Source organism: Sorex araneus, chromosome 7 (genome assembly GCF_027595985.1).
Source record: "Sorex araneus isolate mSorAra2 chromosome 7, mSorAra2.pri, whole genome shotgun sequence".
NCBI lineage: Eukaryota > Metazoa > Chordata > Mammalia > Eulipotyphla > Soricidae > Sorex > Sorex araneus.
Genome location: NC_073308.1, coordinates 27,000,880 through 27,015,572, shown reverse-complemented (window position 1 = coordinate 27,015,572; position 14,693 = coordinate 27,000,880). Strand labels below are relative to the sequence as shown.

The 14,693-nt window shown below is 48.6% G+C and overlaps 2 protein-coding genes across 5 annotated transcripts in view; one reads left to right on the top strand and one right to left on the bottom strand.

Moving 5' to 3' along the window:
• Positions 1–8,222, bottom strand: part of RO60 (Ro60, Y RNA binding protein) — a 29,819-nt gene extending 21,597 nt beyond the window's left edge. The window contains exon 1 of the mRNA XM_004619917.3: positions 8,087–8,222. The gene's annotated coding sequence lies outside the window, so the exon portion shown is untranslated. The remainder of the gene's footprint in view (positions 1–8,086) is intronic.
• The window catches only part of UCHL5 (ubiquitin C-terminal hydrolase L5), a 40,606-nt gene continuing 33,927 nt past the window's right edge, over positions 8,015–14,693 (top strand). For 2 of the 4 annotated variants that reach the window (XM_055144319.1, XM_055144318.1), the window contains exon 1: positions 8,015–8,206. In XM_055144319.1, coding sequence (XP_055000294.1) covers positions 8,104–8,206 — 103 coding nt within the window. In that variant the 5' untranslated portion in view covers positions 8,015–8,103. Of the gene's footprint in view, positions 8,207–8,415; positions 8,633–14,693 lie in introns of those variants that run through there. The other 2 variants (XM_004619916.2, XM_004619915.2) reach the window with 1 other exon arrangement.

Here is a 14,693-nt window from a genome sequence, read left to right as displayed (position 1 = left end):
ACGGGGAAGACCTCGACTGGGAAGAGGCTGGGAAGACGAGTGCCAACACTCCTGAGCAAGGCCTGGCCGTGCAGGGCCGTTTCCAAGTGTCCTCATCACATCCTGGTGGTCCTCAGGGACCTTGTGCAGCTGAGGTGGAAACTCCTGGGGCAACTAGGCTGCTTCTTCGATTTCTACTTATTCCCGTTCCACTAGGGCTTCAATCCAGAACACTTTGAAAAGTCTAAGTGGCGCCTCAATATTTATGCCTTAAGTAAATGCTCAGTAAAAGGCTGTCACACGCATCTGCCAGCGGAGTTCTCTCCAACTTTGGGAGAATGTGCCTCAGTGGGGGTCTCTGCTAGATAAGTGATACCAAAATTGCATGTGATATCAGACTGTTCCATTATGCCAGCTTTCCTTTCCAAGGTCCAAATTTAAAGGCTCCAGTCCAAACCTCACAATCACACCCCCCTGGAACTCTTTCCTGTATTACTCTCGGGAGCAGGATTAACAACATTCATTTTGGCTTCTTGGGTCACAGCTGGTCATGCTCAGGGGTTACTCCTGGCTCTGTACTCAGGAACTGGAGCTCAGGGAACCAGATGGGATGCCGAGGATTGAATCCAGGCCAGACACATGCAAGGCAAACACTCTTCCCACTATACTATCACTCAGCCCCAATGTAACCCTTGAGAGCAGGGGACGGGGCTCAACTGTTATCTCTTTGCTTTCCCTAGACCACCACTTTCAGGAAATTTGCAACACATACTTAACGTGTGATTAAATTGTAACTTCGACCCTTCAGGTTGATTCTGTGGTTAAAAAAATTGTACTATATGTGGATAATAGAAATAAGTATTTTTGTTTATATGTTATGTGTGTGTGTGTGGGAGGGGTACACCTAGCAATGCTCAGGCCTTACTCCTGGCTCTGAACTCAGGGATCACTCCTGGTGGTGCCTAGAGGACCATATGGGATGCCGGGATACTGGGGATTGATCTGTTGGCTGTATGCAAGGCAAATGCCTTGCCTGCTGTACTATTTCTCCAGTCCTAGAAATAAAATGAAGCATGACAAATGTACAGAGAAAGTAATGAGCACCAGTAAAAAAAATGTCACCTACACTGAGGTGTGATCTGAGCTCTAGTTCTGAAGTTTTGTAATATTGTAAACGTGGATGACGGGATGATGGAACTTGAGCTCCCGGCTGTATACAGGAGGACCAGGGGGAGGAGGAGATAAGACCGAGTCCGGCCACTTGGTGGGTGATAAACCATCCGAGTGAGACCCCATATACATACAGATCCAGACACCAAAGATCCAAGGGGCTTCTTAGCTGGTGAATGAACTCACATGCTGGAAGAGGCTGTGCCAGGACTCAGTGTAGGATAACACTGGTTTGTCCTTTCTACCTTGCCACAGGGAGCTTAGGTTTACTGCATTACTCCCATCACAGTGCTCCCATACCTCTGTTTATTTGTAACTTCTTTCTTTGTGCTCGGCTGACTTGTAAATATTTTCTCTTCTCCTTAAGTCCTTTGCATAGTTAATTCAGAGCAATGTACTTTTTGTATGGACACAAGAAGATAGTTAAAATGACATGCTTTTGTAACTTGGGAGTTAATTGACTCCAGATAGTATTTACCTCCGGGGCATCTGTTTCAGTTGCCCTTACTTCCTAGCACCCCCAAAGCAGGGTCCTGACTAGGGACTGGTGGGACCCCGGGCAAGCTATGAGCTATGTGCTACCCTGGAATTGAAATGGGCCTGGGCAAAGTGCCATCGTGCTTAACTATATGTTAAGAGCTTGGTCATGGACAAATGCTGTCATGATCCAAACAAAAAGCGATAACTAGATTAGGACCCTGCTAGGATTAGGAATGATTAATCCGGCGTGAGCACTGTAGTCTGAGTCTGGTGAGATGTCTCCAGGAGAGCCACCCTACAAACTCAATGTATCTCTTCCTATGCCCATACAAAATAACTAATATTAAGAAGTAGAATTAAGATGTTAATTAAGATGTTAATTAAGTTACTGGACAAAGGAGAAGAGGAACACCCCTAGGTGGTGTTTCTGTCCCAGAGCCTGAAGGGCAGTCAGGAAGGGATTTCTTATGTTAATTTTGCTACTTGACTGGGGGGTAGCACCTACCCCTTCCCCCTCAGGAAGGTTGTAGAGGTGAGGAACAGGGCAGCAAGATGCTGTGCAGAGACTAGCAAGGGGGACAGAGAAGAATGTAGGGCAAGAATGCGGGAGCAGGTGCGTGGAGAGAGAGAGCCCAGGCTGCGCGAGGGAGCACGGGAGAGATGATCGGGAGACAGGAGGGGCCGGGAATGAGGGGCGGTGTGAGACTAGAATGGAGAACTTAGTGAGACTGGGGAGAATGGAACAAACAGCAATTGCTCACAACAGGCTTGGCCCTTGTTTCCTCCTTCATTTGCTCAAGACATGGGCCTCCCTGGTGGAGGGGGAGTGGCCAGGGCCCTCCTAGGCCACCCGGGGGTCATACACTGGAGGGGGAGTCCTTCCTGTGGACCCACCCTGGGGGCCTGCTGTCTCATTTGGCAACTTCCAGCCTGGTGCCCCCCCCCATCTGCTGTGCCTTCAATGATGTGTCCTTGCAGGAAAGACTAGGAGAAGTGGGGTGGTGGGGTCACCTGAGTCTGAAAGTGAGCGAGGCAGGCGGCTAGGTGAGGGGTCTGGGCGGCCAATTTCAGGAAGCCATAAACTCCGGAAGTGTGTCGCTAGAGAAGATGGGGCTTGGGAAGATGCCATCCTGCTGACAGCTGAGAGGGAGGCCAGACACCGCCCCCAGGATGATTAACTCAAAGTCCTTTTTTTCTCTGGACAACACCTTGGCAAGGCAAAGGCTCTCACCACACAGGCACCCTGGCTAAGACCCTCCCTGAGCAACTGGGGTGCCCCCTCTAGAGTGCTCCGCAGGCTGCCCTGGGGCATCTACTCTTGCTTCCAGGTTCCCCCCTCTCTGGAGAGGCTCCCATTCTCTCCTGAAGTCCCACCCCTCAATAAAACTCTTAATTACTGTCTGCCTTCTCCCGAAGTTCTTTCTGGTGACACCAGATGAGACCCTGCGCCCAGAGATGAAGCTGGGGCTGACTTCCCGCCAGGTGGAGGGCACCCCTTGCCTCAGAGGGAGCCGATGCCCACTCAGGAAAAGAGGCACACACCAGTGCCAGGGCACCAGCGTCACAGGTGTCAGTGACTTCACAATCTGAAACTTGTGCTTCAAAGAATAGGACAAGACAAGATGTGTCATGGATTGGGAGAAAACAACTGCAAAATCATCCATCGGAATGAGGAACCTGTATCTAGACTGAATCTAGAACCTGTAAGTCTATATCAAAATCATCATCATCATCATCACCGTCATCATCATCACTGTCATCTCGTTGCTCATCGATTTGCTCAAGTGAGCACCAGTAACGTCTCCATTGTGAGACGCGTTGTTACTGTCTTTGGCATATCGAATACGCCACGGGTAGCTTGTCAGGCTTTGCCGTGTGGGCGAGATACTCTCAGTAGCTTGCTGGGCTCTCCGAGAGGGATGGAGGAACTAAACCCTGGTTGGCCTCGTGCAAGGCAAACTCCCTACCCGCGGTGCTATCGCTCCAGACCATCAAAATAATAGATAAGCAATTAAAAAGACACACACACATGCCCAATAAAAAGGCACTGATCATCATTAATCCTCAGGGAAATTAAAAAATGATGAAGGGGCCTAGGGAAGACAGCACAATGGGAAAGGCACTTGCCTTGCACACGGCCAACTGAGGTTCAATCCCTGGCACCCCTGGTGCCCCAAGCACCACAAGAAATAATCCGAGTACAAAGTGAGGAGTAAGCACCAGGTGTGTGTCCCTCCCACCCCCCCCCAAACAAAAACAAAAAGTTAATGAGACACCAATTCACCAGGATGGAAATAATCAAAATGACAATCAGTGATCCCTGAGAGCAAAGCAAGGAGTGTAAGCACTAAGCACCACCAGGTGTGCGACAACCCCTCCCCCCTCGCCAAAAAAACCCCCCAAAAACCAAAAAACAACAACAAACAGTTAATGACACCTTAAGTGTTAGCGAGGATTTTGAAAAATCAGAACCTTCATATACTACCAAAGGGAAGCAAATTTCGGGTTGAACAACTCTCCAATCTTTTAAGGAGCTGTCAGACTGCTTTCCAACCCGGTAAGGACTTCCCCCTGGGTGATGAAAATGTTCTAAAACCAGTGATGATGTTTTCACAATACTCTATTATATTCTAAAAGCCACCGAATAGTTAACATCATGATCTGGGAATTCCACACTAAAAGTCCGCTCTTAAACACGAGGCTAAGAGACTGGCAGTGGGCTGCAGGGCACTACCAGGGCTAAGAGGAGATCCTGCACATGGGGGCCCAGAGGGGGTCCGGGGCGTGACCGGGTGTGGCCCCCAAAAGCACAATAGCAAAAACACAGGCTAAATAAAAATGTATTTGGAAAGTTATGCTGCGTAACTCTATAGTAAAAAAAAAAAAATTCTTCTGGCTTTGGGGCCATAACCAGCAGTACTCAGAGAATACACCAGGCTTTGTACAGGCTCAGGGATCACCCCCGTCATGCTTAGGGGACCATATATGTCGCTTGGGATCAAACCAGGACCTGTTGAGCAAAGAAAGCCTCTTCATAGCTGTATTGTCTCTACATTCTTGGGGGGGTTGTTTAAAGATCACACCTAGAGATGCTAGAACTTTTTTCTTTTTTATTTTTTTGTTTTGGGTCACACCCAGTGATGCTCAGGGGTTATTCCTGGCTTTGCATTCAGGAATTACTCCGGCAGTGCTTGAAGGACCATATGGGATGCTGGGAATTGAACCTGGGTCAGCTGTGTGCAAGGCAAACGCCCTACCCGCTGTACTATCACTCCCAACTTAATCCTAGCTCTGAACTCGGGCATCATTCCTGGTCAGTTTGGGGGCCCATATGGGATGCTGGGGACTGAACCTGGGTTAGCCCGGTAGAAAATAAGTACTCTATTCTCTGTGCTCTCTGGCCCCAACAATTTTACATTTTAATGCAATGTCAAATTTTAATGTAAAATTGTCTTTAGAATTCAATTGCTTTAGAAAGCAATCTAATACACAGAAATAGAACCTTAATTTCTTTTCCCTAATGCCACTGATCTCACTTCTTAAAGCTTAAACTTCACTGCCAAACTCCATAGCATCTGAGCTCAGAGTCTGGTTAGCATTTAATCCACACCTAAATAATTAAGCACTCTAAATCCAGATTAAGAACAAAAAAAGATGGTTAATTCTTCTTTGGATTTCTCTGACCTTGTGAGTGCTCTCAATACACTCTAAAGAATACAGATAAGCTGTATTGAACTTACATAATTAAAACTTTGAGAAAGAAACATTACTATATTAAAAGTATGGCCACACTTTGAGATTGACTGGACGTCTTATGCAAGGATCACTTTCTTCTTAATTTTGAGTGTAAAATCAGCAAATGCTAGCAACGCACAATTTCTTTTTTCAAATTTCTTTTATAGTTGTTCATTATGAGTTATTACACTCAGTATTCCAACACCAATCCCACCACGATTATTTCCAATTTTCCCACCCGCTGCCCAAACCTGCCCCAACACGGCCCTAAATAATTTATCTCGTATTGCTTGTTGTAAATAACCCACTAAAGATGATCAAAAAAGATTTCCTTACAAACATGAAAGTTTCTAAGTTTGTAACTGTACCCCACAGTGATCTACTAATAAAAATTAAAAGAAAAAAAAGATTTCCTTAGGAGAAAGTTTGTGAAGATTGTTGTGTCTCACCCTGGAGCAATAAAGGTCTTGTATAAGAGACTACTAACGTGGCAGATTAAGCCTTGTGTGTTAATAATATGTTCTTGATGGAGACTGGTTGCCTTCTACTTTACATCCCATCTAATGGCAACTCACAATCTGTAACAACACTTCTTTCAGAAAAACAGAACACTTTCTTAAATCTTTTTTTTTAAATGATGCAATAGTTTTATTTAAAGAAATTTACTCAGAGAAATGTGAGAGGAGAGATACACATGTTTGGAAGAGAGAGGAGGGAGGGATAGAGGGAGAAAGGAAGAGAGGGGTGAGGAAGAGAGAAAGAGAAGAAAATCCAGAGTATCTTCTACAATACTTAAAGCCCTGTCCCAGCCTCCTGCACCTTTGTTGAAATGTATGCCTCTCAGAAGCTTTGCAGCCTCTCCACCGTCCCCAGTGAAAAATGCTACCTTGTATCTCATAAGTAAACTCAAAGCGGACTTCCACCTGTGTGCAAGAACCGTGGAAAACAATCAACACCGGAAAAACTGGGACTGAAAACTCAAGTAACTTTCAGACTGGTGAGAAACCAGGAGTGATGCCTAGTGTGATGCAACAGAAGTGGTGAACTGTGGCAAACGTGTGTCGGCCTGCAGCGCCCAGAGGCCCCGCCGCTCGCTGCCTGGCTGCCCCGAGGATGGGGCCTTCCTGGCGCCAGATCTGCTTTTGCTCCAACATCCCAGAAATCTGGATTTCTGTCCCCAGCAAACATCCTGGGCGAAATGCTGGCATCACTGAAACCAATGCTGAACCCCTGGGCCTCACTTTTTCCATCTGAGTATACCGGACAGGGCGGACTTGAAGCAAGTTTCTATTTTTGTTCGAATCCAACACTTCAATACCAATTTTGGCTTCCACTCCTTAACACGGCCAGGCTTGTTTTCAGACAAAAGCCGCTCTGGCTGTGTGGTTCTGCACTCGGTCACTCAGATCGGGCAGGGATTTGGGGGTTTTGGCTTTGACTTCACGGGGTTTGGCGCACAATAAATACTTCCCAACTCCCAGGCCCAGAGCGCCTGCCTGAAAAAGCGGCAAGGACGATCCAGGGTTTTATGTTTACTCAAAATGTTTTTCCCGGAATGCCCAGAGTCCTTCTCTGAACTCGGGGCTTTCCCGGACGATGTAAAAACATACTCTTAAAGGCTTTCATCTGTAAGACTGGTTTTGTGGAGCCTGTCCAAACGAGGGCAATATTGAAATTTAGTCAAGAACCTCTATTTTTTGGGGGGAGGGGATTGGGAGTAAGGCAGGGGTGGTTTAACCCATCATTTCGCCTCACAACCATTGAAAAAGGGTGAAAGATGAGTGCACAGTATGGTCTTTTACCACCGGGTTTTTCCTTTCTATAGCGACAAAAGGGGATTAGGCAGGATGACGTTAGGAATATGGCTGGGGGAAAAAAAAGAAATTAGTGGTCTGGACTGTCACCAAGGTGGATTTACGTGGTGCCTAAACAGCTGGATGGCTGAATAACCCAGAAGACCCGACCGCATACGACAATCTCAACATTCCACTTCACATTTGAACATCCCATTTTATGCTTAAACTCAATGTAAAATGCTCCCCCCGCCGCATCCCTTTCATTAAAAAAAAAAAAAAAACGGAATAAAAAGGCAAAGGTTTCTGCCTCTCTCTGGACTCCTGCTTCAGGAGAACCCTCCCCATAATCTAGGCGCGCCCCTGCCTTCCTTTCCCTTTCCCCTCCCTCCAATCCAACTGAGTCCAGCCGAGCGCGGGTCCACCGCTGGAGGCCGAGGACCGGGGCGCCCGCGGCAGCATCCCCGGACCCCGGGGCACTCTCTGCCGCTAGTTGTCCCGGTTCCTTGGACGTTCCCGCCAGGGAGTCGGCGGTGGCCCCCTCCCCACCATCCCCTCGGCCGGGAGGAAGAGGAGGAGAAAGAGGAGGAGGAGGAGGAGGCGGCACCGGAGGAGGAGGGCTGCAGGCCCTAAGGATGCCGGCCTGCGGGCAGCGGTGCGAGGACCAGCAGGCGCGGTCGGCGATGGGGCAGGGCCCACGCTCCGGGCGGCCGAGCCCCGGCCCAGCGGGAAGATCCCCGCGGGGATGCTGCTTCCGCAGCCCGGCCAGGCCCGGCCCAGCCCGGCCGGGTTCGAGAGATAGTTCGCTTCGCTGCCCGGCCGCGGGGATGCGAAGGGGTGGGGGGGGTGGGATGGGGGAGGACTCCGCGCGTCTCCAGGACCGCTCCCACCGCACAAAGGACCGCCCGGCCGCCCGCGCTCCGCCAAACCTGTAGCTCGGCGGCCGATGCCCCGGGAACAGCCGTGCGCAACGCCGGGGAAGCGACGACGAAGACTCGGCGGCGGCGGAGGCGGCGGCTGCGACTCCACCACCCGGGCCTGGCCTCCAGGTCGGGTTCCCAGGACCGAGCCCCGCCCCTCCGGCCCGAGCCCCGCCCCCGCGCCGGTCTCGCGAGGGGCCCGGATGTGGCCCCGCCCCGCCCCTCGCAGTCCCTCCCGAATGCGCTCCGGGTCGCGCGCGCGGCCCAGGAAGAGGTTCGCCGTCTCCCGGGCGGCTAGAGCGTCCGCCCGCGCTCTGTCGCGCTGCAGGTGACGGCGCCCGGAGGCTGTCGGGAAGTAGGCGGGGTGACGTGGGCTTGACGAGCTCCGCGGCGGGTTTGCTGAGCTCGGTGGCCGGCGGCAGCTGCTGCGGGGGGCGGCCGCGGCGCCAGGTGCTGCGGGGCGCTTTGTGGCCGGGGCCATGTCGGGCAATGCTGGGGAGTGGTGCCTCATGGAAAGCGACCCCGGGGTCTTCACCGAGCTCATTAAAGGATTCGGTGAGCGCCAAGGGGACCGTCCTGCGCCGGGGGTCACGGGAGGAGGCCGGGGCTGGGCGCGCAGGGGGTCGCGGCAGCGCCCCCATCCCTCGCGTGCCCCGCGATCGTGGAAAGGAGGCGACTCCGGGCACCTGGAGCCGGGGAGGGGGCCGCGCCGCGTCCCGCCCCTCCGCAGCCCGCGCGGGCACATTCCGCTTCCAGCACGAGGGTAGGGGTCCTGTCCGCACCCCAGAGCTCGGCGCCTTGGCCTGGCGCCCCCCCCGGCGCCCCGCCGACCCCCTTCCCACCGCCACTTGGCTGCGGAGGCTGGGGAGCCCCGGTGCGGGCGCGCCTGCTGCAGGGTGCGGTGACTTAGGGTCCGGGGACCCGCGATGCTGGTGGCGTGGTGCAGGATCCGGGCTGCTGGGGCCGCTGTGCGGGACTGCCCCGCGCGCACCTGCGGGAGACCCCCCCGGATGCCCCTGCCCAGCTCGCGGCGCGGCGCTGGGGGCGCGTGTCCCGGAGCGCGCGGGGGCCACATGCGCGCCTGGTGCTCGCGCGCCCTCCGGCCGCCGCATTCCTTTGCTCTTTCCTCCTCACCTAGCCACGTCTTTGACTTGGGATCTCTTTCCGAGCCCGTTTGTTTGGTTTTCTAGCAATGTGTGACATTTCTTAAAGTATTAACGAGCTCTGGCTGTGGTGCGGTAACTGGCGCTCGGGCTAAGTGGGTGGGCGCAGTCGCTCCCGTCTTCTCCGTGGCCCAGTGTCTGGAATAGCGTGGCTCAGGCATCCACCCCGTACCCTTGGCACGTTTCGGTAGGAAGCTGGGCTTCTTTGACGTGAATACACCATGACTGGAACGGACAGGCGACAGGACACAGTATGGTGTGTTGATTGCCGCGTTGGAGTGCGGGCCGGGATAAGAGTGCAGGTCGCGGAAGAGCCCCGGGCAAAATGTGTAATAAGTAATGGGAAAGTGCCTTGGAGGGGCCTGGGACAAGGCTCCGCGGGTTGGAGCGCCCCCTTTTCAAGGTGGGTGCCCGGGTTCATCCCCCCCCATTGACCTTACATATTGGACCTTAGTTCCAAGATGAGAGCGAGTAGCCCCTGAACACCGCGGAGACTGGCGCCCAAATTGAAAAAAAAAAAAAACTTAAAAAAAATTGCGTAGAGAACAACGGGGAAAGTGACTAAAAGAATGTAACACATTAGACGTTATTTTGAATTGTTACTTTGTATAGTTTTGGTTGTTAGGTAGTCACTGGTTAAAAAAAGTTAAAGGTATTTGGATGTTGACATGACACTTCCAGAATCTACAAAGGTTTTGTTTTGTCATTGTACAGGCTAGACGGGAATGGAATGGCAGCAATTATAAGTCATCAAGTGGTGGCTGAGGTGATTGGCTTGATCTTTTAAGAGTAATGGGTCTGAGAGGAGTAAAGAAATTATTTTGCTGTATTAAAAACCATGGGGACTCTGAATGTAGAAGCTCCATGCTTTCCACTTGCGAGCCAGGTGGTGTGCAAGAGAAGGACAGGCGTGATGAGCAACAAAATGGGAGTGGGAGATGGCTGCAGGCTCTCCTGAAACTTTTACCTTCCAAACCTCAATTATTACGACTTATAAATACAAATTTAAGAACTATAGATTATACCAGTCAATTTTAAAGTGTTTCCATTTCATTTGGGCAGAAAAGTTAGCTTTGAAAATGATTAAAAGTTATTCCACATGGTGATTCAATTAAAAATAAATAAAAAAATAAATAAAAAAAGTAAAAAGTAAAAAAAAATAAAGTATTAATAGCCAGAAATAAAAATAAACTCTGTGTGCAAAAAAAAAAATGAAAGTTATTCTTTTTTTTTTTTTTTTTTTGGGTTTTTGGGTCACACCCAGCGATGCACAGGGGTTACTCCTGGCTCTTCACTCAGGAATTACCCCTGGCGGTGCTCAGGGGACCATATGGGATGCTGGGATTAGAACCCGGGTCGGCCGCGTGCAAGGCAAACGCCCTACCTGCTGTGCTATCGCTCCAGCCCCTGAAAGTTATTCTTAAGAGAGTGATGTATGAATGTACCTTTTGCACTACCCACGTGTGAAAAGTGAAGCAACAGCTGTTAGTGGATTAGCTCCACTATCAGGACTCTGTAAGTAGATAACCACTAGCAGAACTTTGTAAATAGATAAATGAATGGCAGTTGTCTATTAGCATGGCCGTTGTCCATTAGCATCCTTCAAAGAGACAGTTTATTCCTATCATTTCTTTTCCTTCCTTCCTTCTCCCCCCCCCCACATCCACTGTGTGAGTTAAAAATTTTGGAAGATCATTCTTTTAAAAAGTGAAAAATCTTTGCAGCTGGGGGCATAGTACATTTAACGCTCTTGCCTTGCATGTGACTGACCCCAGACATCCCCAGGATAGCCTCTGGTCCTGGAAACAACACCATAAGTGACCACTGATTGTGGTTCAAGCCACCCCCCCTCCCCGCCAAAGTGAATACATATTTCTTATTGAAATATGTATGCTGTTGTAAATTTATTCTTAAAGCAGAAACCACCAATGCAGCACAAGTAGAAATTTTCGTGAAATGTAACACCTTGGTAAGACAGAGTTTTTATTAAATTAAGAACCTGATGGAGAGCTGGAGAGATCACTACCCTTTGCTTGTAAGAGGTCTGGGTTCCACTCTCAAAGCTGCATTATCACCTGAGCTCCACCACAAGTTACTGACAGACACTGATCTGGGGGTAGCCTTTGAGCACCTCTGGGAATTGCCCCTCAAACAAACAAACCAAAAAGGTGGAGTAGACCTCCATACTTTTCATTATTAAGGTAAATATTTACTACATAAAGGCACCACAACAAATTGTGATAGTCTGCTAATAAAATTGAAGCTATTGGGACAGAGAGATAATTCTGGGGTTAAGATACTTTTTGCTTGATGCCAACCTGGGGAGTGAAGCCTGAGCACCTGGGGGTGTGGCCCTTGTTTCCCCCCCCCCCCAATTAAAGCTGTAAACGTATGTTTTCTATCAAGATGAGTGGTTAATGGGAACTAGATTTACTTTTGCTGTAACAGTATACCCAGTTTTCTCTTTAAGAGACAGGGAAAAGGAGAGCAAGTGAAATATAAGTAATGTTAATAGACGAAAAGAAACGATGAAAAAAATCAGAGTCAAATTACTGAGAGGGAAAAGAGAGAATAATGAAACCAAACCGTTGATTTTTGGTTTCCCCCCAAATCAGTAAAATGAATGAGAACCTGATGAGAAAAAAAAAGAGATGGCAACATATCACTGACATCAGGAATAGACTATTGCTATAAACTCTATAAATGTTAAAAGGATAATGAAGGAATATTCTAAATAACTTAATTTTAGTATGGACCTTTTTCCTGTAACGATAGAACCAATGACATTACAGGAAAAGAAAGTTACAGACCTATAGCCATCATCAGCATAGATGCAAAAACTTTTTAACAAAATTTTCGCAAATCCATTAATGTACTACAAGGACACTGCATCATGACTGAGTGGCATTTAGTGCAGGAATTGAAGAACTGACTTAATATTCAAGAATCAATGTAATTAACCATATAAAACTAAGCAAATAATTGCATGAAAGATATTAAGATATTAAAAGTATTTGATAGGGGCTGGAGAGATAGCACAGCGGGTAGGGCGTTTGCCTTGCATGCGGCCGACCCGGGTTCAAATCCCAGCATCCCATATGGTCCCCTGAGCACGGCCAGGGGTAATTCCTGAGTGCAGAGCCAGGAGTAACCCCTGTGCATCGCCAGGCGTGACCCAAAAAGCAAAATAAATAAATAAATAAATAAATAAATAAAATAAAATAAAATAAAATAAAAGTATTTGATAAAGGCCAACATACGATAAGACCTGTATAATGTTAGACTTCACCCTACTCGCCAGCCACACGTTAGCCTGACCTGTGTTCAAGCTCCCGACAGACAGCTTAGTATTACTCATGGTAGTATGAGCATGAAGGTACGTGTTTTCGAAAGGCCACGTGCATGGGAGTGGCTGTGGAGGAAGGTGGATGCTGTACCGTCTGTGTGAGGCCGAGGGAACTCCCAGTCTTACGAAAGGGCTGCTGAAAACCTGCTCGTCTTCCACTCTGGGGAGACCGTTTTTTAATCTAAATAAGTGTTTCCTCTGCCCCAGAGGGAAACTGCGTCTTTCCATTCTGTGTACTGCTCCAGTAAGTATCCTTGCGAAGTGAGACCAGAGCAGATCTGGCCCTCAGCAGACAAGAAGATACAGGAGAAACTCACAAGACTCTGTCTCCCAACAAAACCCACCCTCTCCTTCTACACCAGCAGCTACTTGGATTAATCTGATCTGACTGCAAGACTGGGGTCAAACCTATTCAATCTCCTAGCATTGATAGTTTAGTGGGTAGAGCGCTTTCCTTAAGCACAGCTGACCCGGGTTAGATAAATCCCCTGCACCCCTGGGTTAGATAAATCATCCCTGGGCCTCCCAGGAATGATTCCTGAGTACAGAGCCAGGAGTAAAACTGAGCACCACCCTGTGAGAGACCTTGGTGTTTTCATAAAAGTAGCTTCCCACTTACTACATTTTCCCCACCAACTAAATGTATATAAATGCCCTGCAACTTGTTCTAGTTCTTCTCTACTATGAACAATGTGATAACTTCTTGTGTGTATATATGCTTGTGTGTGTGTGTGTATAATATAGACCCTAAATATATATTTGTTGGGCAGCATAAATTGAGGGATGCTATGGTATGAATGGCCATACTCACATATAGTTGACTTAACCTTTGGCTTTTGTATCTGTTACAAAGACTACTATAGCTCTCACTTGAAAATAATTTGAAGTCTTAGAAGATAGCCAGACTCTGAAACTACAAGAGGTTTTATTTATTTATTTTTATTGCATCACCGTGAGCTACAGTTACAGACTTTCGTGTTTGAGTTTCAGTCATACAATGATTGAACACCCATCCCTCCACCAGTGTATGTGTTTCCCACCACCCATGTTCTCGGTATCCCCTACCACTTCCCGTCCTACCCCTCCCCTGCCTCTGTGGCAGACAGTTTCCCTCTTTCTCTCTCTACTTATGAACATTATGGTTTGCGATACAGATACTGAGAGGCCATCATGTTTGGTCCTTTATCTACTTTCAGCACACATCTCCCATCCCTAGTGATCCCTCCAACCATCATTGACTTTTCTATCCCAGCTGCTTCTCCCCCAGCTCATGAGGCAGGCTTCCAACTTTGGAGCAATTTTTCTGGCCCTTGTCTCTACTGTCCTTGGGTATTAGTCTCATATTATGATATTTTATATTCCACAATGAGTGCAGTTATTCTATGTCTATATATAAGGGCTTTAATTTTATCTCTGACATATACAGACTAGTGAATTTAAGCAATCTACTTAGCATCCCAAGACCTCTTTTGTAAAATGCTGGCCTTGTAGGGAGTAGACAGAAGGCTTCTAAAGCACTTGTTACATACAACACTTGTGTACTAACTAGCTGGTTTTTGTGTTTTGCTGATGAAACTAACATTCAGTGAATGTTTAAGTTTGCGAAGCACTGTATTAAGGTCTCTGCTGCATGACCTCATTTATTCCTTACACCAAGTTCTCTCAGAGCAAGGAACAGAGAGGTTAAATGGACAAGGAGCTTGGGAATGGAGCACCAAGATTCAGGCCTGTCCAGACAGTTTGAAGGCTAACATGTCAAGCAGGTCACTGTTACTTTTTTTGGTGGGGTCAGAGTCTGGGGGTCCTGCTCGGGGTCATTCCTGGCAGGGCTCGGGACCATATGGGATGCCAGGGATAGAACTTGGACCTGCTAATGCAAGGCCAGTACCCACCCCATTATACTAGATGGGCCCCAAGGTGACCGTTATTCTTGCGTGCATTACCAGAGTCGGGTTGTCATTCTTGTTACTATTAATTTTTTTGTTTAATATCTCTGGCCTCCTACCACTAAATGCCAACCCGTCTCTCAACTCCAGGGGACAACGGTGACAATAAGAGTGTCCTCAGCCACTTAGCAATGCTCCTTTGGGGAGCAAAGTCTCCCTGG